This window comes from Bidens hawaiensis, unplaced genomic scaffold (assembly GCF_021521415.1).
Source record: "Bidens hawaiensis isolate Kalapana, Puna unplaced genomic scaffold, B.hawaiensis_p1.1 tig00028455_1, whole genome shotgun sequence".
Taxonomy (NCBI): Eukaryota; Viridiplantae; Streptophyta; class Magnoliopsida; order Asterales; family Asteraceae; genus Bidens; species Bidens hawaiensis.
The window spans coordinates 174,727-199,489 of record NW_027494637.1 but is presented as its reverse complement, the minus strand read 5'-3'; the positions used below and the strand labels follow the sequence as shown (position 1 = coordinate 199,489).

At 39.5% G+C, this 24,763-nt stretch overlaps 2 protein-coding genes across 2 annotated transcripts; both read left to right on the top strand.

The window, feature by feature from the left end:
* Positions 1-13,289: 13,289 nt before the first annotated feature.
* Positions 13,290-15,135, top strand: LOC143577018 (protein RSI-1-like). Its single transcript, XM_077060971.1, has 3 exons — positions 13,290-13,571; positions 13,678-13,702; positions 14,718-15,135. The coding sequence occupies exons 1-3, from the start codon at positions 13,485-13,487 to the stop codon at positions 14,897-14,899; spliced, it is 294 nt and encodes a 97-aa protein (XP_076917086.1). The 5' UTR covers positions 13,290-13,484; the 3' UTR covers positions 14,900-15,135.
* A 2,617-nt stretch (positions 15,136-17,752) lies between these two features.
* On the top strand, positions 17,753-18,987 carry LOC143577017 (protein RSI-1-like). The gene is made up of 3 exons (XM_077060970.1): positions 17,753-17,846; positions 17,982-18,006; positions 18,631-18,987. The coding sequence occupies exons 1-3, from the start codon at positions 17,766-17,768 to the stop codon at positions 18,810-18,812; spliced, it is 288 nt and encodes a 95-aa protein (XP_076917085.1). The 5' UTR covers positions 17,753-17,765; the 3' UTR covers positions 18,813-18,987.
* Positions 18,988-24,763: the final 5,776 nt, after the last annotated feature.

The window sequence follows — 24,763 nt, the reverse complement described above, 5'->3', positions numbered from 1 at the left end:
ATTTAGACAGATTCAAACTCAAAAACAATAAAAACAAAAAACAATTAACACATACAAATACACATAGTCAGACTACAAATTGGCATCCTAAACCACAAAATCAAATCAATTAAAATATATTACGAATCTCCTCTTGAAGAACTAAGAGAGCTACCAAAAAGATCCTCTGGTAATCCATGTATAAACCAATTGCACAACACGAATTATAAACAAACAGAATGAATCCACATGATAAACGATGAATCACAGAAAAAGGCAAAGCTTTGACGAGTTATATAAGCACAAACAAAAAACTAACTTCATCCTTTTTTTTGTCATCCTTACTGGCGACGGTTCCATTTTTACCTTCGTTTGAATCAACAGATCGTGAGACTTCAAGTCATTCCTTGTCTTCTCCCTCCTGATGAATAACGAAATCAATATACGAAAAAGAAAATGAGGCAATCAAAGGTGTTAATGAAGAAAATACCTCTTGAAATCGAATGAAAAGGATGCGGCTGAAAGCAAAAAGATGAGGGAAATTGAGAGAGAGAGAGAGAGAGAGAGGAAAGCGCTGGGTTCAAATTATTTCAAAATCTGGGTCTTGGTATCTATCATACCGGGTTTTGTAAATGATGCAATATGTACTTGTACTTTGTGCTAGTAATATGGTAAAACTCTTAAAATTCAACATTTTCATTTTGTCTCTCTTATCTCTATTATATATATATATAGAGAGAGAGAGAGATTTTTAAACATCTATATAATAAAGGCAAACGAAAATCAATATAATCGATCATCCTCATAGCTTGTTGGAGTTTATGAAAGACGTAAATGATACTATTATTAACAACACATGGGTGTCAGACAATATAATTAAAGAAGATATAAAAAGGCTAGTTACTTGTTAGTCATGTGATGGCTTTGTTAATAAAATTGGTCGTTCAAAAAAAAGTATAATAAACGATTTTACCCTTCTGATTAAAATTATTATAATACTTTATTATATACTAGCTTTTGAACTCATGTATTACACGGGATTTGTCAAATGATAAAAGTAAATAAGGTTAGTTATTTCAATTGTGATTATCAAAATACTTAGAAATTAATTTAATGTAGAGTTAATGGAAAAAACAAACGGGGTGAACGAAAAGTACTACAATATCATGATTTTAGTGGAAACGTTAGGTGTTGATATGCAAGAAGTTTAAAAATGTATTAAAGTTGCGTAGTTAATCAAACATCGGGGATGAAAATTACACTTAATTCAATAATAAATAAAATCCACACTTTGTTATAACTCATTTGACAAAATGGTTTTGACCCATGACCCGTAGATAGCTAGAATGAATGAGATAAGAGATTAGAAATTATGAGAAATCTAAGCTTGACACCTAAACTTCAACATTTTCTTTTATTAGTATAGTAAGATTAGTTTGATAATTGTTGATGAGTCACATTACTCTTACTAGCTAATAAATGGTTTCTCTTGGGTGTATATAGAGAGATAATAAATTAACATTATAACCAATCAAAAACACATACAAATTTGTGTGCCTCATCTCTCCCAAATCGATTCCTCTCAAGAACCCTAGTCATCATCCTTAACTATACACCATAAAACGAAACCCGATCAAGCTAACAATCATGTCGGTTGCATCCTTCCCTGGTGCGGTTACTAATCCGCTTGCTGTAATAGGTAAGCATATAATCGGATCAGACTTTAATGTATAATTTTCAATAGTCAGGCGGTAGGTTGGAGACGCTAATTAATTGGGATTAATCGAATCATACTTTAATTTATAATTTTCAGTTTCATATATACAGGCACACATACATTTTCATATGTAATTTTCAGTTATATACATACATAAACACATTTTGGCAGGAAGACTTTAATGAAACTGCTAGTTTTTTATGGAATCTCGCCCACCGCTAGTTTTTTATGGAATCTTGCCAGAAACCGCTAATTTTGGTCGGAACTTCGCCAGAAGCTGTTGATTTTGGTCATATTTAACCATTGACCAATTAGGCCAAAATAATCCGTAAAGTGAGTACTAGCGATAAATCGAAGCCTAATCGAAGTTTTTACAACACTGTTTTGAAGTATTTCAAACTCATATCGGATTAAAACTGATTTTATTATCAGTTCCGAATGTAATCGGATACCAACTAAAGATCCCAGACCATTTTAAATATGGCCACCTACAAGGTGAGTAAAGATGGTTGTTGGGAGTATTTTATACAAATAAATGAATAATTAGCTCTTTCTATGAATAGCTTTATATAAAAGTAACTTTTTTAGGGGCTGTTTAGTAAATACTAAATCATTAAGTGCTGAATGATTAAGAGGCTCTGAGCCAGTAAGTGCTGAACCAGTTAAGGCTGTTTGGTTGTACATCTGAATAACCATGCCAAATGACTATTTTAGCCCTTTCGTGCTGAAAGAAATGTATCTGTTTGGTTAGATCTCTGAATGATAAATAATTATAAAAAGAAACAACTAAATGCGATATGTTCGTTAATTATAAAAAGAAACAACAAAATGTGATAGAAAATCCAAAGTACACGTTTCTTTAAAATCCATGAAAACATACTAAAATCCAAATAGAAAGTTTGTGTACAAGTTGAATTTATTCATGGAAACATACTATTCAAATAAAAAGTAATAGAAACCATCATAGGCTCATAGTTAACTAGTTATGACCCGCGCCGCCGCGCGATGCGATGAACCTAGTTGCTTCCATGTTCTCTACACATTAGAGAGTGTACTTGTTAATTATAACTACCAAGTCAAGTCTATTGACCAAACACCGGCATAAATTTTGATATCTTCATTGACCGTCACTATTGTTTCACCTTAGCCCATCGGTTGCTTCTCATATATCCGCCTGCAAAAGCCAATTCTAACCGAAAGTAAAGTTTGACCAAAAAGTCAATTCATCAACAAAATAACTTCTTTAGTTTGTATTAACGGGTCACCAGTCTTATCACTTCTTTACCAGCATCATATTAATACAATTTTTCGTCATTCATCAATTTGTATGCTATACAACTTTCATCTTTTCATAAGCAGCTTCAAATAATGTGTGGATTAGTTTGGAGCCAAAGGCTATAAAACATAGATAATAATGTCATCTAATTATCATATAAGCTTTAAAGATTTTCTTCTTCCAAGTGCATAAACTTTTTTAAAGATCAAACATAAAAACTTGAGTAATTTTTTTATGATCTGGTTTTTAAAACTATCTTTATCAATAATAAGATACTTTCTCATGTTTCTTACGAAAATGCATAATTTGAAAGTATAAAAGATTATGCATGGCATATAATCGTAATCAAATATATAGGAAAAGTTCGGTATGGTTCAATTTCAACTGTCAATAATTTCATTTTGGTTTATAGTGATTAAAACTTTACTAGGGATGATATCGGTACCGAAAATCCCGATTCTGAAAATCGCAAATTCTTGGAACTGGTACCGAAACTCAAAACTTTTGTACCGATTCGGTACCGGTACCAATACCGAATTTGCTCATCCCTAAACTTTAATAATGGTTTTAGTTTGAGAAGCACCATAGAAACTTGAAATCAAACCAATACCAAATGGTTAATTGTAGAAAATTCGCATAATCTGGATTTGAACATCATAACTCTACTATAACTAATTTCATCTTTTGGTATTTTTTAAGTGTTGGCCCATTGAAGAGGTAGGTCCCAGCAGAGCCCAGTTGGACCCGCAAGACTCACCTTAAACAGGGACGTCTGCGCAGAGACCAACTGGATCCGCAGGACCAACCATGCTCAGAGACGTGACGTCCTTACGCGCAGTACGCAAGCTGGTCCCGCAGGAAATGCCTCCCAATGGTGAAGGACTCCGCCTGTCCCCGCAGCCTCGGATACAAGCCATTAGGGAAGGCCACCCGCGCAGCATGGCTACACACACAAGGCACTTAGCTCTCGATCAGTGTCACCTGAAGGAATGAGCAAAGCCGGGAGCAATCCCGCACAGAGGCGGGAGGGGGAATACTCCCGCCCAAATAAGCCAGTCTGTATACTGAAGGATCTTTTACTGTACCTGACGAGGTATGGGCGAAAGATCTGATCAGAGATACGACAGCTCACTGATACAGTATGGCGAGCAGCATGCTCCTGTACTGTATCACTATTAGCCGCTGCCTACTCACCAACTACTGTCATACCACGTGCGTAGCCGGCAGTTGGTGGAAAGGGAATAGTATACAGCAGGCCTGGTCACTATCAGCCGCTGCCTACCCACCAACTACCAGCAGGGCACGTGCGTAGGCTACTGTTGATGAACAGGAACACTGTTGCAGCCGGCCATACCTCCTTGGAAACCTACCTTCGGCTATAAATACCCCAAATGGTATGATCATCTCAACACATTATTACATTATCATATTATCATCATATACTATCTCGTATTACATATTATACCTGATATCTGCTCTAGCAATCTCTTAATATACATTTATATTTAAAGAGCAATCTAGTCTGATTCTCACGCCGGAGGGTGGTCACAAGGAGGAACCCCCCCCTTCTCAGTGACGAGCTCACGGTGTCTGTTTTGCAGGTTATCAGAAGAACCATCTTCTCAGGGTCTAACCCCTTGTGGGAAACATCTATCTAACCCCCAGGTTATCCGTAATCTGCCCGGGGTCAGGTTAGTGTTTCTTCATTGGCGCCATCCGTGCATAAAGCTAGAACTTTATTTTTCTCCAGTTTTTTCAAACTTCTACAAAGATGGTTAGAGAAATTCCGGTAATCACAACCCCAGTTACTGGGGTGAATACCGGTAACACAGTTTTTACAAACACTACCCCGGTTACCCAAGCCGGGGCAAGTGAAGTAAATTTTACGAACACTACCCCAGTTACTCAAGCGGGGGCAAGTGCAGTAAATGATCGCCTACTGGGATCCACTGATACCCAGCTTGAGAAACGAAGACTCCCCCGCCAAACTCTCGATGAAGTTAAGGCATGGGCGGAGGCACGACAAAAAGAATTCCAGGCTGAGTTGGACGAACGCTTGCGTTCCGTACAACAGGCCGACGAACTTGAATACTGGGAGGATGACTCGGAGGAATCCGACTCCGACGCGAACCCTCGCCATAAGGCAAAAGGGAAGCGTAAGGAAATGGAATCCCAACCGAAAAGGCATTTTGGACAAGCCTTCAAACCAAAAAGCACAGGTGGAAGTCCACGAGACTTCTCCAAAACGTTCAGACCAAACGTAGCAAATGCGGGAACGTCCAAATTTGCACGGGACATTGCGGAAGCAATTGCCCCAAGGAGTGCCAAACAGATGCCTAACATAGGCACGTATGACGGTATATCTGATCCAGACGATCATTTGAACAGGTTCATAGCGGGGGCAACCGTCAGCAATTGGACGGAACCCACGTGGTGCTACATGTTCCAAATGACGCTTGTTGGGGCTGCTAGAGCTTGGTTTGATCGTCTACCGGTCAACCACATCTACGACTGGGCAGACTTCCAGCAGAAGTTTAGCCAACACTTCAGCCAGCAACGGAAGTATACCGAGGAGCAATGGACAATCCTCAAATGCATACGAGAAGAAGATGAATCTCTGCCAAACTTCATCTCTCGCTTCAACTCAAAGAAGCTAAGTTTGGGCAATATCAGCGAAGATCTTGTTCGCGCTGCCTTCATCCAGGGCGCGCATGACCCAGAGCTCATCCGCACCCTAACGGGTAAAGATGGCATGCCATCCACATGGGATGCCATCATGACAGCAGCAAAACGCTATGCGGAAACGGAGAAGCAACTGGGTAGAGATCTCCCACAGAGCACAAACCTCTACACACTCAGAAGACGAGAGAAGACAACGTCCTCTCCGCCCGACTAAATAAAAAACGGAAGCAAGGCATTTGGCAGTCAAGGGTAAACTTTGACACCTCATCCGGCTTGCAACATCGATTGGGCGGAAGGGATAATGCACAGCCGCACCGGAACTCCAGATGGACGCTACTCAGCAAAAGCGTCACTGAGATATTCGCCACTGAACAGCTCCCGTGGCCAAAGCCTCCAATAATCCGACATCGTCACGATGCTGATCGGAGCAAATACTGTGACTTTCACAAGACTAAAGGCCACAACACTGAAGAATGCACAGACGTAAAAGACATGGTCGAAGCATTTGTCAGAGATGGGACGCTCGCGCACCTCGTGGCGCAATAAAGGCTGAGCAGGCAGGTGCGTGTAGAACCCCAGCTGGGGAAAACACGAATCAATTCCAGCTTCAATATCGAGACTACATGCTGCGTAAAGAACGAGATCCCGAACCAGGTGCGTATCGGCTCGATGGCACTCCCATCCCAACAACATGGAAGGGAGCTCATTTACACAGTTTGCATGTAAATCAATTCCAATTTGTAAAGAAAAGGCCAAGAGCCACTTCTAATGGAAATGATTCTCTTTAAGAACATCGAAGCTGATGATTTTACATTTATACTTTTCTGAACACTAATATGCCGGTTTTCACCGCATAATTACGTGAAGTCATTGCATGGGAAGGCGGTCCTACCCGCACGAACCCAATAACGTGACAAACCTTCACGCAGGTCAGATAAGGGTAAAGTTTTGCCATCCTACTAAGTGCAAGTGACGGTTTTACCCGCACAATCACGAAAGAGGAAGCGAAAACTCTAATCCATTATCAACCACGTTCAAAGGTTAACTTATCTTAATGCCTTAGAAATTTCGAAAAGGAAAACCTACACGCAGGTCAGATAAGGGTAAAGTTTTGCCATCCTACTAAGTGCAAGTGACGGTTTTACCCGCACAATCACGAAAGAGGAAGCGAAAACTTTAATCCATTATCAACTACGTTCAAAGGTTAACTTATCTTAATGCCTTAGAAATTTCGAAAAGGAAAACCTACACGCAGGTCAGATGAAGGTTAAAGTTTAGCCATCCTACCAAGTGCAAGTGACGGTTCTACCCGCACAATCACGAAGGAGGAAGCGAAACTTTAACCCATTATCAACCACGTTCAAAGGTTCTTATTCTAAACACTTGGAAAATTGCTAATTTAAACTAAGTATGCAAGTCATAAGTTTATAAAGCAAGGAACCCAAAGAAGGAAATAACAATCTTATACGCAAAATGATTTATATTTCACAAATTAACTATTACAAGAATGGCCGGGTAACTACCCGCCTAAAAGAATAAAACTATACAAGTCATCTTAGCAATGGGAAGGGATCTTCAGGATCAAGCTTCAGGGCCGCTTCCACTTGGACCCGCTCCGTCAGAAGAACGGGGTGGTTCGAGGAACGCTTTGAGGACAGCTAACCCATCATCAGCAGCAGCTACTTCGTCCACCTTTTCCACCACTGGATGCGGGAAGGCGGCGTATTGGTTCAATGCTTGGTCATAAATGGCTTCGGTATCCACATCGAACAAAGGGAAGTTGGAAGGCGGGACGCCTTTCTCAACAAACCATAGACCAAGCAGGAAGCCGGCCTTTTCCCCATCCTCATGAGAAGCGTTGAGGGCTGCGGTCATAGCATCATCGTAAGAGGTCTCTGAAAAGACCCGACGCACAACCTACAAAGAAAACACAAGTATTAGAACCTTTTCTTACAAAAGAAAAGCGTGAAGATAAAACTAAACATACCTGAGGCAACGCTTCTCGAAGAAGCCATTGGAGGGCAGCTTGAGCTTCGTTATGGGCGCGTTCGGCTTCGCTCTTGTTAAGGTTGGCAAGTAAAACTTCCTTTGCGGCAGCCTCTTCGACGCCCTTAAGCTTCCGCTCGGTGTGGTCAAGCACCCCCCTCTGGTCCAGGATTTCCTGGAGTTTCTTGGCATCTTCCATTGCCAAGGCATCATGAGCGCGTTGGAGAGCCTCTAATTTGGCCTTGAGCTCCTCATTCTCCACACGCAAAGGCTCAGCAACGGCTTCAGCCTTGGCAGCCCTCTCGGTTGCGTTTCGCGCAGTCTCCCTGGCCAGCCGAAGCTGTTCATTCACAGCTTGGGCAGCCTTGGAGCGGGCCTCGAGTAGCGCCTGAACTTCAACCTCGAGGGCCTTGAAGGCCTTCTCCTTGTCGGCGGCAGCTGCCGCCAGCTGTTGGTTCTCCTCCCGAAGAGCACGCGCCTCAGATACGTCCTTGGCGCGAGCTGCTTTCAACTTGTCGTTTTCACGACAAAGCAGCTCGACGCGCGGCTGCATCCGGGCTTGGAGAACCCGAAGCTCATTGGTTAGCCTACCCTCCTGGTAGCTAGCCATGGCTTCCCCCAACGCACCATGAGGAGCAGCGTGGCGAGCCCAGTCCACGCACTCCACAGGGGTACGAAGGGTTGTTCCTCGGCGTATGTTCCATCGCGGAACATACACTTCATTGGAATCCGACACTGCAAAAGAAACAAAGGCAGTAAGGAAAAGATGATAAAAAACAAGGGAAAAAGAAAGGAACCCCACGCACCTGTAGGGTCAATGACAGGCCGATAGCCGCCAAACCCATCACCTGAACCTAAAGGAAATCCATCCAACAGGTCAGGCAGACGGGAAGGTGGCAAAGATCGGCGGGAAGCCCTGCGCGTACCTGATGGTCCTGCCATCGGTGCCGGTGGCGCGGGCATGGTGACAGCCGCCGTGGTCGCCGTTGTGGTCGCCGCCGTGGTCGCCGCCTCGTAGTCAGCAGCAGCAGTAACCGCCGGCTCTGTGAAGGATGCTGTAAAAATCGCACTCACGGCCGGCGGTGACGTCATCTCAGCTGGAACAGTCTGCTCAGGAGCAACTGAACCAGCGGAAGCAGGCGCGGTCACCTGGGTCGACGCCTCAGGTAGGCTGACCAAGCCTACCGTCATTGGCGGAAGGGTACTCCATTGCGCTTCACCCCGGAATGCGTCAACATCCACGCCTGCACAAAGAAGAAAGTGTTAGATAAATTTATAGTGATAAATCTACAAAGAAAGAAACTATGATTGTACTTACGGGTTTTCTTGACCCTGAACGTACGGACGGGCGGGGAGGAACCCGATGGAGCCGGCCTCTTGGTACCGATCACCGTCGTCGTCGCTGGATCTCCGGAGGTAACAGTCGTAGCCTCCGGAGCAGTGGTCTCCTCACCACCGGGGTTCCCCGCCACCTCTTCATTATCTGACTCGGAGTCAGATAGAATCACCGGATCAGCTGTGGAGGCCTTCTCCTTCCCTTTCCCGCCGGCAACCCTCTTCTTCCGCACCAACGGAGGAGCATCTGAGGATTCCTCAGAAGACAGGTCGTTAATTCCAGCAGCGGGTACAGCATTGAGGGATTGAGGAAAGAATATCGCCTTACCTGGCCGCCGGTGGCTCAGGATCTCGTGGCCCAGCGGATAGACCTCCACAAACCGATCCGCCGTTTGCTCCAGGATGGGCAACTCGCCCTCGTCCAGAGCACGAGTACCCATCCGCGCGGGACCGTCGGTTTCCCGCGGGTACAGAAGCGACTCCAAATCATTTCCCTCTGAAAGAAAAGAAACAGTTAGAAGACAAACTTGTATCAAAAAGAAAGACAAGACATACCATAGGGAATAGAGTTCAAACCATATTCGAGAAGGATGGGAACCTGAGACGCATTCTTCCACACCCGGCTCATCCCTAACATGACCATCCCGGACTCCGCAAACCGGTAAACCGGAGATTGGACCCGGGATATCTTCGAAAACCATTCCGCCTCCTGGTAATTGGGGGCGTAAAGGCTCGGTATCGCTTGGCCATTTTTAAACTTCATGGCAAGGGGGATGGCGCGGGCAGAAATGTAGAAGAATTCCTGCTTCCACGCACGAAGACTGCGCTCGGTGTCGCAAATCTTCAGACCCTTAATACGGGTCGTCAGGGTGTACCACCCCTGGATGCACCTCCAGGTATAGAAGGTCATCAGGCGGTCCACATGGGGCTCGATGCCCAAAATCCGGCACACCCACTCAAAATGGCGAATCTTGGCGATCGCCATGGGGTGCAGCTCGGTCAAATGAACACCGTGCCTCTCAAGGACACGGTAAACAAATTTTGTCAATGGGAATCTAAGATTCCCATAGACAAAAAATGCAGCATAAACCCCGATATTGCCTCTGGGGGCATCGTACACGGTCTGGTGGGATTCAGGAAACTCAGGCTCGAGATGATCGAGCATGAACTTCCTGACAACATACCGGTACTGATCGCCGGGCAGAGCACACTGGCACTCGCCAGCAGTACCCCTGTCGTCAGCTATAGCTTCAGCATCACGAGAAGACATCTTGTAGAGGAAGAAGAGAACGATTTCGAGAGAATGCTCGATTGAATAAATGAGTATTCGCCGGAAATCGCCTTAAAGATGAAGAGAAGAGTGAAAAGTATGGATTACAAATAACCCTCTCCCCCTTTATATAGTAATCGCAATTAATGCGGTGAATTTAATGCGGAGGAGAGAGAAATCGAAGGTGCAATGAAACTATGACACGTGGCAAAAAGCAAGCTGGCAACAGCTGTTGACAGGACGCGCGCCAGTAATTTCGCGGCCACGCGCCTGAAAAATCGTGCCCACGCGCCAGAAAAAGCGACTGGAATGACCATGTTCTGTCACGTCATCATAACTTCCTGCACGTCCTGACAGTCAGAAGAAACCGTCGCACGACGTTTCAGAGGTTTGGACTGTTCTTATCTTTTCACCAACTCTTCGAATTTCAAAATTCAAAATTCGAAAATATTAAAAAGTAAGCGGGAAAATACCCCTTACCTCTTGGCAAACAAGTAACCGTAAGACGGATGCGGGTACAGTGTAAAGGCAAAACCCTTCACATACCTAGCACCCGCAGGGAATTGAAGTCAAGAACCTTGGCAAATAAGTAACCGTAAGACGGATGCGGGTACAGTGTAAAGGCAAAACCCTTCACATACCTAGCACCCGCAGGGAATTGACGCCAAGTAAACCTTGGTGAACAAGTAACCGAAAGACGGATGCGGGTACAGTGTTAAGGCAAAACCCTTCACATACCTAGCACCCGCAGGGAATTGAAGCCAAGTACCTCGGCAACCAAGTAACTATAAGACGGCTGCGGGTACAGTGTTAAGGCAAAACCCTTCACATACCTAGCACCCGCAGGGAATTGACGCCAGGAATACCTTGGAAGTAAAGTAACCGTAAGACGAGCGCTGGTACAGTGTTAAGGCAAAACCCTTCACATACCTAGCGCTCCGCTGGGAATTGAAACCAGGAAGGATCTTCTGGGCAATGCTTGCGGAAACGGAAATAACATCCCCGCATAGCAGGAACGTCGAGAACTACGTTGTTTGAAGCTCCAGAATGGAATTGGTGGTTTTAACATAATTGATCACTATGTTCAAAACTACCAAAACCTCATGGAAAATACATACAACTGGGACTCAATGCTCCTGACTTGCGAGGAGGTTACAGACCTACCCGCATCATACCCAAAGACCAAGCAGGAAACTCGGGCATTTCTGCAAGTGACAAGGACTTCCGCGGAAAGAATCCCCATGGAAAACCTTACAAAACCCTTTTCAAAACCCTTTGCTTAAGTCCAAAAGTTCACCTCACTTTATTAAACACGCATGAGAAGAACATTGGACTGGGGGGACTTGAAGAGGTAGGTCCCAGCAGAGCCCAGTTGGACCCGCAAGACTCACCTTAAACAGGGACGTCTGCGCAGAGACCAACTGGATCCGCAGGACCAACCATGCTCAGAGACGTGACGTCCTTACGCGCAGTACGCAAGCTGGTCCCGCAGGAAATGCCTCCCAATGGTGAAGGACTCCGCCTGTCCCCGCAGCCTCGGATACAAGCCATTAGGGAAGGCCACCCGCGCAGCATGGCTACACGCACAAGGCACTTAGCTCTCGATCAGTGTCACCTGAAGGAATGAGCAAAGCCGGGAGCAATCCCGCACAGAGGCGGGAGGGGGAATACTCCCGCCCAAATAAGCCAGTCTGTATACTGAAGGATCTTTTACTGTACCTGACGAGGTATGGGCGAAAGATCTGATCAGAGATACGACAGCTCACTGATACAGTATGGCGAGCAGCATGCTCCTGTACTGTATCACTATTAGCCGCTGCCTACTCACCAACTACTGTCATACCACGTGCGTAGCCGGCAGTTGGTGGAAAGGGAATAGTATACAGCAGGCCTGGTCACTATCAGCCGCTGCCTACCCACCAACTACCAGCAGGGCACGTGCGTAGGCTACTGTTGATGAACAGGAACACTGTTGCAGCCGGCCATACCTCCTTGGAAACCTACCTTCGGCTATAAATACCCCAAATGGTATGATCATCTCAACACATTATTACATTATCATATTATCATCATATACTATCTCGTATTACATATTATACCTGATATCTGCTCTAGCAATCTCTTAATATACATTTATATTTAAAGAGCAATCTAGTCTGATTCTCACGCCGGAGGGTGGTCACAAGGAGGACCCCCCCCCCCCTTCTCAGTGACGAGCTCACGGTGTCTGTTTTGCAGGTTATCAGAAGAACCATCTTCTCAGGGTCTAACCCCTTGTGGGAAACATCTATCTAACCCCCAGGTTATCCGTAATCTGCCCGGGGTCAGGTTAGTGTTTCTTCACCCATCCAAAAGTAACAATCAAATAGCTTGATTATGTAAAGAATAGTTAGAAAAAACATAGTTTTGGAACAATATTCAACCACTAAAATGGGCTTATGCAAGAATTCATCAAGATTAAAGAACTGTAAGTATGTAAGTGCAAGAATTCAACAAGTTCAAGAACATTAAACATGTAAGCCCTAATTTCAAAAACTTGATAAAAAACACAGAATAAGCCCTAATCTCTAATAGTTATGACCAATCATATGCTTTAGAAGATGGGAGAACAAAGAACGAACCAAACGATTCATCAATTTCAGAAATAACATTCGCAAATTGCTATTGGAGAAAAAAATTTACCTCGAGTGACATGAGATCGATGTAGCAGATGCATTCGAAGGGTGGGTTTCTTGCTTCAAAGGGCTGGTAGCAGGAGCGATGTGTAGATGATGATGGGTGGGAGGGAAGAATTAGGTTAGGGTACTTTGGTCCTCTTTCTCTCTCATTCAGACTTATTTTGTGTCTGAGCGAATAAGAGGTTATAAAAATCATTCAGATGTAACTCTTGAACAAGCCAAACACATTTAATCTGACCGATTCAGATATTGATATCTGAATAATCTCATTAAGAGGCCAAACAAACACCCCTTAGTATTTTCACAACTTTACTAAATTTAGGTAATCCATTCCCCCTTTTCACGCCTTCATCACCGCTCCTCTCTCTCACACACACAAACACAAAAACAGTACTCACTACTGTGCAGAAACGTGACATCCGATTCATCATTTTTCATGAAACACACATCCTATATTCGCTATAAATAACATATTCACCCTTCATCACATCCCATAAGTTCTCTCTTATCCCATCAATAGATCTCAATATTAATTCAGTCCTAGAGAGAAAAACAAAAACAATGGCAGGAGTCATACGTTCACACACATCTCTGGTTCTTGTTCTATCTTTACTTCTTCTCATGCTCGCATTTGCCGACATTGCACAGGTACAGATTAATTTTATACCTTTAGTTTTTATTAATCTACATTACTAGCCGACGCTTTTGAATATTCTTATATTTATATTTATATTATTTCTTCTTGTACATTTAGGGGTACAACAAGCTTCGTCCCCGAGGTATGATATCACTCACCGGAAGTTCATTTATTTATTGTACATTTAGTTGTACGTTACTAGGGTTCTAAATGATCTTTAATGAGCCAGCTTATTATTTTTTTTTTGAACGACCAACTAAGTAACGCCGGTACTCTGTCCGCGGCTCCCATTGGCTAAAGGTAGCCCGAGCCGGCCACTAGTCCGGACGGACGGAGCCCATAGCGATCCATCAATTGAGGGATTCACCGGATAAAACCCGACCCCCACGCCCGCTAAATGGCACGACAACGATGAGCCGGTAAAACCGGGTGAGATCAGGACTTGAACCCTGGAAAGCCAGGGTCATCCCTTATATCTCCCATATAAATTGGTGATAATGAGTCAGCTTATTAATCAATCTTAACAAGTTGAAATAGTCAGTTTTTTAATACTCTCTTTTGTATTAATTTTAAAGTTTTACGCATTGATATATAAAATAACTTACTTTATAGTTTTACATATCCATATGTAAAAAATTAGTTTTATATTTCTACACATGGCCGATATATGTACAAAAGTTAATTTTATATTTTTAAATATTTATAGAGAAAATAAATTTATTTTATACATGCTCGAGCTTGGTTCGGCTTGTGAGCAAATTTTGGACGAGCTTTTTTCAACATGCCATGAGCTTTTACAATGTACTAGTTTGAGGTCGTGTCTTGCCCGTGTAGTTCTTGAATATACAATATTTAATAAATAATCAGTATAAAGAAACAATAAATCCGTTACACACTATTAACACATTCGTTGTACAATAGTCCTTTAAACAATTTTAAAGTAAAGATAATTATAAATATCAAATGTTTGAAAAAAAAATTAATTAACAAATTTTGAAACATAAATTTTAAGAATAGTAACTATTATAAATAAATTTGTTAAAAAGGGTGATGTTTAATTTATAAGTAACAAGTGACAAAACTTGTAGTTTTTTATTATAAATTATAAAGTATAGATACTAATGCACATTGGCATTATTATTGTTTACGGTGTTCAGATTGTAAGCCTAGATGCACGTACCGGTGCTCGGCGACATCGCACAAGAAGCCGTGCATGTTCTTCTGCCAAAAGTGTTGTGCAAAATGCCTGTGCGTGCCGGTTGGTGTGTACGGCAACAAGAAGTCGTGTGCTTGCTACAATAACTGGAAGACTCAAGAAGGGAAGCCAAAGTGTCCTTGAGTTTTGCATATTAAAGTTTGGAGGGGGTTTTATGACATTTCTTTAAAGTAGAAGGGTTTGACTTGTTTTCTGTTAAGGATAAGCAAGGGGTGTTTTAGTCAAAGTGCTATCCATTGGCTCGAATCTAGTTGGTAGATCTTTTGTACTCTTTAAACTAGGATATCCGACCAAGTTTCTGTTTCTCTTCTTTTAAGAATTATATTTTTCATATATTTTGTGTTTCCTTCTGGCTTATAACTTATTGTGCAACACCCAAGCGAGAAAAATAAAATTAAAGGTCTTGGGTATAAATCTCCTATATAACAAAATAAGGGGATTACAGGTTTGGCTAGGGGTTATTTTTCTCTTGAGAGTGAAATGGAGATGATCGCCGGGCTAATACGCATCAATAATCCAAATAACCGTTCAAAGGATCCCATAGAAATAAAGAGACCAATATGTGTCTATGAGGAATAAACAACCTACTCCTTTTACTGTTGACAATTCTATGTTAGGTGACAAAACAATAAAAGCCCCTGAATAATTCACACGTACACACAAACTATGAAATTATTGCAAGTAAGTAAAAATGAAACAACCATTTGCAGGCCAATCTGTAGGCTTCTACTGGGCTTAAAGTTAGGTGTTAGAGACTTAGATCAGGCTCAAACAAAATCATTCCCTGTAATCCTGTATAGTGGACCAAACCATTTTAGAGTATTATGGGTTAAGCAGCCCACACAAGCCCATCACTGGCCCTGTTCGTTGCCTTATTATTATTTTAAGGCCTAAATCATTTGTTCAGAAGAATAATAACGAGGTTTATTGGATTTTAATACTCTAATGATTGGTGATATGCGATAATAATTCCTATTTATTTTATGGTCATTGGTGGTTCCAAATTTTTAAAAGCTGGCCCCAATGGCCCCTCGTTAATCGTTAAAAATGACTTAACGTCGTTATATTTTTTTTTTCCGAATTTCAAACTAATAATTTAGGACTTTTGATCGGAAGGAGGATACGAGTCGACTAATGTAAAGTTATAAAAAGCCTCCCCCACCCCACCCCACCCCACCCCAGCCCACAATGGTCCTCTGTTAAAGCCATTCGTTACTATATATGTTGATCTGAACAACATTTTTATATATAACTTTTATTCATAAATTCATTTCTGTATAAAACTAAAAAATTATAATTTTCAATTATTTTATATATTTGTTGCAATTTTCCTTTCTAACACACACACACACAACAAATTGCATTATTAAGAATTCAGCCGTTAATTACACGGCACCATGAAGAAAAAGTACATGCTAATTGCAACGCACGGTCTCACATGTGCCGTTAACTTGCTTCGCGAATTGCCGCCGTCATGCCCTCATATTCTCATGTGCCATACTGCCATATATCATCCACAAATTGTTTAATTTAATTTAAACTAATAAAGTTGACATTGATATACTAAATACCAAAATATATTTAACCAAACTATAAAATTGTCATTTAACAATAAGTTGTTAGGGCGAAACTAATGTTTGATCAGAAGAAAACCATAATTTCACACTTGTCAAAGATGTAAAAAAAATCATGAAAAGAGTTTCATTAGACCAACGCAAGTAGAAAAATAATTATTATTTATTAACATTAAATCGTTTAATGAAAACATGTCACAAGTAGAAAAATACATCAAGTGGCACATGACTTAAATAGTTAAATCTCGTGCGTCATATGGCACAAATCAAAGATCTCTAACCATCCAATAGGAACTAGTTTGTCTTGCTCAAGATGTTCTAGAAAGAGATGAACAAATCGGTATCGTACTGGGTATCGATTCAATATCAATTTCTTTATGCTTCGTAAGTACGATACCGACGGTCAAACAACGTATACATACATACCGTATGATTTTATAGTTTCAAAAATGTAATATAGTTTTATAATGGGGAAATTTCCCAAAATAGCCTTATTTGATCAATTTTTTCAAAAATAGGCTAGATTTACAACAAAAAAAAAATAAAAAAAAATCCCCAAAATAACCTATTTTTTGCATCAATTTGGGCGTAATTTTTAGACTTTTAATATCGCTCAACGTGTTAACGTATTAATGGATCTGACAGAATTCTTTATCATCTATCTCCAAAACCAACCTCTACACTTCTTATTTCTTCACAAAATCAACCAAATCAAAAGTGCAAATCACTTAGTTTTCGAGGAGAACACAGCCATAATGTTTAATTTCACTATATAACTCAAAATCAAAAACTCCCGAATTGAAAAATCTAGAGTTCATCGAACAAATTAAACAGCCGGATCCGACGAAAGCATGAGCTGATCAGCTGTTTATTATTATGTCGGTTTGTTTCATTAATCCGTCAGACAAAATCGTAAACCGTCATATCCGACGGAATAGTATGTTTCATGGCGCGTCCTGATATGGTCATTAGTTTGTCGAATCAAGAACGGTTTCAATTGAACTCGACGGAATAGTTAGGCTATTTTTGAAATTTAGTTTGGTCTTCGGATAAAACTGGAAAAACTTGACAAAAAAGGCTAGTTCGGTAACTTTCCTTTTATAATGAGATATGGATCACACTTAATAATTACACCTAATAATAAGTAACTATAAAGTACATGAAACGCGGCATTTTAGCCGACGAATTTAATTCCCATCGGTATTCCCGATCTGGACAACCAACTCTTTTGGTGGTTGCAATCTCCCTTTTTCACGCCTTAACGTCCGCCACCGCCACCGCCACCGCCACCACCACCATCTACTGTGTGTAAATCTCATCTACAAACACCAAAATATCTCACTCCCTATAAATATATACCCATATCTCCACTTCAACTCATCTTCACAATATTATTATTAGTTATATTTTGAATAATGGCAGGAGGACGATCATCCACAGCTTTGTTTTTGGTTGTGTTGTTGATTGTTTTGATCGCATTCACCGATGTAGCTCAGGTAAAGTTGTTGGTTAAACCTTCATGTACCAATTTTAAAATGTTTGGTTTGCTCATATTTAAACCGAGGACATTGTTAGTGTTATATTGTTTGGATCGGATTATCGAAGTGATTTCGTTGTTTTCGCTTTTACAGGGGAAGAACAGGCTTCGTGCCAGTGGTATGCATGCAATCTCTTCCTTCTTAGTCCAATTCAATTTGAATATATATACTTGTAGGAAATTATTATTATGGAAATTCATGAAAATGTCATTTTGATACGACAAGTTGATAAAATGTCATTGAATTTTATACATTACTAACCAATCATTGCTCGACACATGGTCGCTGCCGCAGCCATTCTGTCACAAAAAATCTATGCATAACGCAGCAGATCCATATTGCTACGATCTGCTGCGTCATAGGCTCCCGTCGAGCTAATCTTTGAACATTTTTTTATAAAATGTTCTATTTTACTTAAGGATTATTGCAAAGATGTCCTTTTAATTGTTTTATAAGAACATTTTTTGTTTTTAATTTAATTTGTGTAACATTTATATATTATAGTACACAAAAAAACAAAAACATATAATGTAGCAATAAAAACATGTGAAAACAAAAAAAAGTCAAAACAAAATCTGGTAATTAGACAATTTTCTGATTGAAAAGAAAAGTAAAAAAAATGATAAATGGTTCAAACTCTATGAATTAATGATTATCAACGTTATTATCTTGATGATAATGATGAATTAAGAGTTTGAATTTGAAAATTTTGATTTTAACAATGGACTTGTTTAATTTACAGAGTGTAAACCGAGATGCACATACCGGTGCTCGGCAACATCACACAAGAAGCCATGTATGTTCTTCTGCCAAAAGTGTTGTGCAAAATGTAGGTGTGTGCCACCAGGTGTTTATGGCAACAAACAGAAGTGTGCTTGCTACAATAACTGGAAGACTCAAGAAGGCAAACCAAAGTGTCCTTGATTTTTTATATTATTAAAGATTGGAGGGAGTTAATTGACAGTTTTATAAGTCAAAGGGTCTAACTGTTTCTTTCATCAGTTTGTGTTTGTTTTATAATTTAATTTGAATAAACTGAAAGTGGTCTGATAACCAAGGGGCATTTTAGTCAAAGTGTTATCTAGTATTTGTTGTCATTATTTATTAATATGTTTTTTTTTGTTATTTATGTATGAGTAAAGTGTCATTTTAGTCCTTGTGGTTTGGCAAATAATGTTAATTTAGTTAAAAAGTTTATTTTTTGCATATGGACCCTCCACGTTTCCCAGTTCTTGCCATTTACATCCAAATCATTAACCTCGTTAAATTTTATCGTTAAGTCATGGGTAGACATGTCTTTTCACTCTTTCTTTATTATAATACTTATTTAAGTGAACTGCGGTTTTCGTCCCTCTAGTTTGTCAAAATCTGCAGTTTTAGTCCGGTAGTTTCAAATTTGCAATTTCCTTCCTTATGATTTCATTTCACTTGCAATTAAACCCGAATTTATTAACCTTGTTAAGTTTTGTCGTTAAGCCTTTTGCGTGCCCCTCATGTGATGATCAATTTTGTCTTTTTTCTCTCCAAATAAACCTCAGCCCTAATTCGCAACACCCTCACGTCAGGGACTGGGTGTATTTGGGGAAAAAGGGAAAAAAGAAGGAACAAAATTGCCCCTCACGTGAAGGGCACACTGATGGGTTTAACAAACAAACTTAACGAGATTAGGGAATTCGAGTTTAATTGCAAGTGAAATGAAACCACGGGGAAGAATTGCAAACTTAAAACTATTGGACTAAAACCGCAGATTTGGACAACCACAAGGACGCAAACCGTAGTTCATGAAATAAGTATTATAATAAAGAAATAGTGAAAAGACATGTCTAGCCCTGACTTAACGATAAAATTTAATGGGGTTAGTGATTTGGATGTAAATGACAAGAACTGGGAAACGTGGAGGATCCATATGCAAAAAATAAACTTTTTGGACTAAATTCGCATTATTTGTCAAACCACAAGGACTAAAATGACACTTTACTCTTTATGTATTCTGAGCATTTATGCTTTTAAAGTAAATTAAATTTCTTAATCTCTTGTTTTTGTCAATTTGTGAATTAAAAACTTAACGTTGTGTTCCCGAGTTTACTTAACGAGAGAAAGGAAAGGAAAAAGAAAGTTTTCCTTTCCTTTCTTTTCTATTTCATCTCATTTCTCTTTTTCTTTTCCTTTCTTCTGGATTCTTTCCATTTTGGAAAGAAAGTTTTCCATCCATTTTTCTACTTTATTTCTCCCTCTTTCTTTTCCTTTCTTTCCATTAATGAAACATTATTCTTATCTTTCTTTACCTTTCTCTCATAAAAAAAATTAAGAAACACATCAACTATTTACTTTCTATTCATTTCTTTTCCTTTCTCCCCTTTATTAACACTCAGGAAATATGCATCTATCCTCTTCTTATCCAAGCCATTTTATTGAGTTATTCGTCTAATTAACATTTTAAAATGACACATACTTTATCTTTAATTAGCATTTTGCTTGGGAATATAACCGTTCACTGATCACATGTCTCACAAATCACTCTCCCAAATTTCACGAGCTATGTCTCCACATTTTTTTTCCATAATTTTGTTAGATAAAATGGAAATCACACTGTGTTACACATATATAATAATGTGAGTAGGAATGCAAATGAGCCAAGGCGTTTGCGGGCTAGTTTGCATCTTATGATAAAAAGCTTGAAACAAGCCGAGTCTTATCGAGCCTAAGCAGAGCACGAGCCTCAAATAAAGATCATTTAGTTATCAAGCATGAGCTCGAGCCTAATGTATTTATAAGTTTTAGCTATTTTGGCCTTCAATGTATTAGTTTCACACTGCACAACCGAGCTCGAGCAAGCTTTGGGCCGTTTAAGCTGCCGCACACAAGCTCGAGCCAAGCTTTAGTTCGTTTAAGTTACCACACGCGAGCTTGTGCTGAGTTTAATTATGATTATGTATTTCTCAAAATGTATAACAAAGAGTAGTGAAAATGGTAGAAGTCAAGAAAAAATTAAAAGTTACGCCGCTATGGGCTGATAGTGAAAAAGGTAAACTTTCTACTCGTTGGGCTGACTTTTATTAAATGGGCTGTAGAGTGTTCTATAGAGTAATCCCTTTAATAAATCACGCTTAACTTGGCTCGAAATATATACGAGCTAGTGTGGATCACAAATAGAAATTATACGAACTGATTTCTAGCCGAGAGCTATCAAATATGAGAATAATTTAATGTTAATAGTTTATATTTATGTACTGATATTAATAATTTGCATTATATAATGCTAGCTAGCTTATAATACTTTACATTGAATTTTTTAAAAAGGTAAATCTCTGTGTTTGTAGGAGTGAACTCAAACCCAGGACTTTTGATGTCTAAGAGACGTTATCTCTATAATTGAGCTACTAATCCAGGACATGTTCCGTGAATAATACTGGGATATCTACTTTATGGTTTACGTATTATCAAGAAAGGCGTCTTTCACCTGAATGTTATGAATTATGATATACATGTTTATACATATATGAATGTATATAGATAGAAAAATACTACTCCCTCCGTCCTTTTGAATATGTCCTATTTTGAATTTTCAAAGTCTTATTTATAAACTTTGACCTTAAATAATTTTGTTTGTGTTAGATAACACTTGATGAAAGTTATATGATTTGAGTATGTTTTAAAAAATGTTTTTATCGGTATAATTTTTATCAAGTTTTATATAACACAAAAAGTATATAATTAAGGTTAAAGTTTATAAATAAAGACTTTGAAAATTCCAAATATGACATATTCAAAAGGACGGAGGGAGTATATGGATTCTCGAATGATTCCAATACCATAACATCCTATACTAGTATCTTGTAAACTACTATGATTGACACATGTGTTTCAGTTATAAAAGATAATCATTTCTTGAAAATAGGTATGGGTAATCTCTAGTAAAGAAATACCATCGTAGTTCGGTACATTCACTAACTAGTTATAAGTAGCAATGCCGTAAAATAACCTAGTTTAAAATTTTTGAACCCAAGAAGACCTTTGTATAAAAACTTCAAAAGCCTAAAGCAATTATTTGTACACAAAAATTACAGCAAATCTATAAGACGCAAATGCAATGTATTCATAACACTCCGACCATTAGGTATATGTCATGACCCTCAACTAAACGACCACCCCAATTAACAAGGACTATTTTCACATTCTCATACTTAGATTACATTTTCATGTGATGATATTTTCAATATGAAACAGAAGAAACACAGGTTTAATCCAAGTATTAAACCAAGTCTCAGACCAGGTTAGAGGCTAATATGATCTTCACAAGTTCTATTTCAATCGTAACATGCAAAACAAAATACCATGAGCCTCGTTACGAGAAGGAGAGAATTGGGGTGGGGGGGGGGGGGTCTTCTCTTAACACCCTCCGGCGTGAGAATCAGTATTTTGATTACATGAAAATATGTGAGTGAAAGTATGAAGGAGAAATATACTTAAACAATTGGTATTTTAAGTCGAAGAGGTAGAGAGAAGATTGGCTAGGTTGTCCTATCACACAAACCTTTTATTCTCATAGGAGAACATGTACAAGGCCTCTAATTGGCTGTGATAGTTGCCCGATATGGATAATCGTTAGTGAACGGTGCAGTGTTAGCGTCTTGTTATTGGCTCAACATGCAATCGTGATTCCCCTTTGTCCTGGTTGTCACCCTTGAAGAATCTTGGGCTGTGATTGGGTTGTGGACTAATCGTTGTGTATTGTTTGTCTCATTTGTGGGGGACAGGTCTTCTGCTCGCCGGTTTCACCCGCGGGTTTCTTTAATGTGCTAAGGTCAGACATGCAGATACGATCTAATGTCATCTAGTGGTTTACTTGGGCTCGTGGGGCTTGAATCTCTTCAGAATCTTCTAAGAGTATATGGACAAATATACATATATATATACACACACACACGTTGAAAAAAAACACGTGTAAAATGATGGTACATGTGAAAACAACATGAAGATACATACATCTCGCATGCTTTAAAATTATTTTAAGTTAAATAAAATATGTACAAAGTATAGATTTAATTGTACACCCATGTAACATATCCATTTGTATTGTCATTAGACATAAGCGATAAAAAACGAGTAAAAGTTTATACATGGTTATGGAGTAACTAGGAATGAGCTTTGGACGATACCTGTATCCATACCCGTACCTGTACCCGATTGTACCCATACCAAAAATCAATAAAAATATGTACTAATAACCGTATTAAAATTTTCGTTATAGTACGGGTACGGGTATTTCGGTATGGTACCCATTTTTGTACCACTTTGTCCCCCCCCACCCCAAATCTTCGACGATCTTGAAACCGGTACCAATACAAGTAACAAACAACCTGAATTAGTCCGAGTATCGGTACTTGCACATGTACGTGATGAGTACCAAATTAGTACAAGTACCAATTTGGTCGCCAATTTAATGATAAGATAGTATTGAAGAATCCTAATTCGATCGTCGTCTTTAAGTGATTTGTTGGTTGATTCGAGCATTGGATGTTATATTATTTAATATTGAAGAAAGGTTTAGTACCTGTTCAATAATAACATGGTTGGATAATTTATTTTATATATTAAATATGAGGAATCCCTATTAAACCCTATATATTCCAAATATGTACAAAATATCAAACGTACCCGTACCTGAACCAATTGTACCTGTACCGAAATTCAACAAATATTAGTACCAATATTTGTACCGAATAGGCTAAATCGGTACGGGTACATTTACTGCGGGTACGAGTACAGGTATTTGGGACAAAATGCTCATTCTTAGGAGTAACGCAAGTCATGATTATAGGTATGAATTGTTCCGATATGATCATGTAAGTATAACACACCAAGATTCCTATATCCGTAATATCCTATTTACAATTTCAAACTCATCAACAAGAACGTTAATGAACAATTGTTGCTAGCCAATTAGCGCCATATTAACTATGGCCCATGTAACACGTTTTTTTCTAGGCTACACACAACTCAAATGGGTCATAGTTATAAATTTATAATAATCTTTTTCTAACTCTATCTTCTCATGTCTCATCAGAAACTTTGCTAATTGCTACACATTTAACCCACTAGATGATGTTTATGGAGCATATGACTTTCCAAGGGCAATCCACTTGTCTACTCCATATGTTCCTTCAGCATGATGGAATGATGCTTTAGAGATGATTTAGACGGAGGTGTACATACAACATACATTTTCTAATCCTAGTAGCAATCGGTGGATGATGATGTTAGTTTCTTCTCTTTTCGTATTGGTCATGACGGACAATGCTTCTGCATTTGGGGTGGGGTGGTGGCGGGGATTTATTCATCGGACTCACCATATTTCCTCCGATTCTTGGGATTCTTCATTATGTTGGGGTTGACGATAGAATTGTTGGTCGAAAACGGTTGTTAGAATTGCTTGGGGTGGTTGGGTAAAAAATGGTGCTTGGTATGGTAAGTTAGGAGAAATTGGTTGAGGTTTGATTTTGTGCAAATTACTAGAATTGTGAGTTGAGTTGGGATCAAGCTTCTATTAGTTTTGCGAGAGTTTCGGCTATAACCGCTTTTATAGTTTCACGAGAGATTGAATCAATTGGTCGATTTTTAGATTTTAGAAAGTAAGTACAAGAGTTCGAGAAATATTAGTGTGAAAAAATATAAATTCGTACGATTATTTATTAGGATTAGTTTAATAAACTAAAATATGATATTTTTAAAAAACTAACCATCTCGAGACCTTTGATTTTTATTTAATTAAATTTCATATTTCAACTGTTACATTAACAGCTTCAAACCCATCAGAATAGAAAAATATAGTTCGAGATACAATTTGATCAGCACTAACTAAAACGAGGCCATGT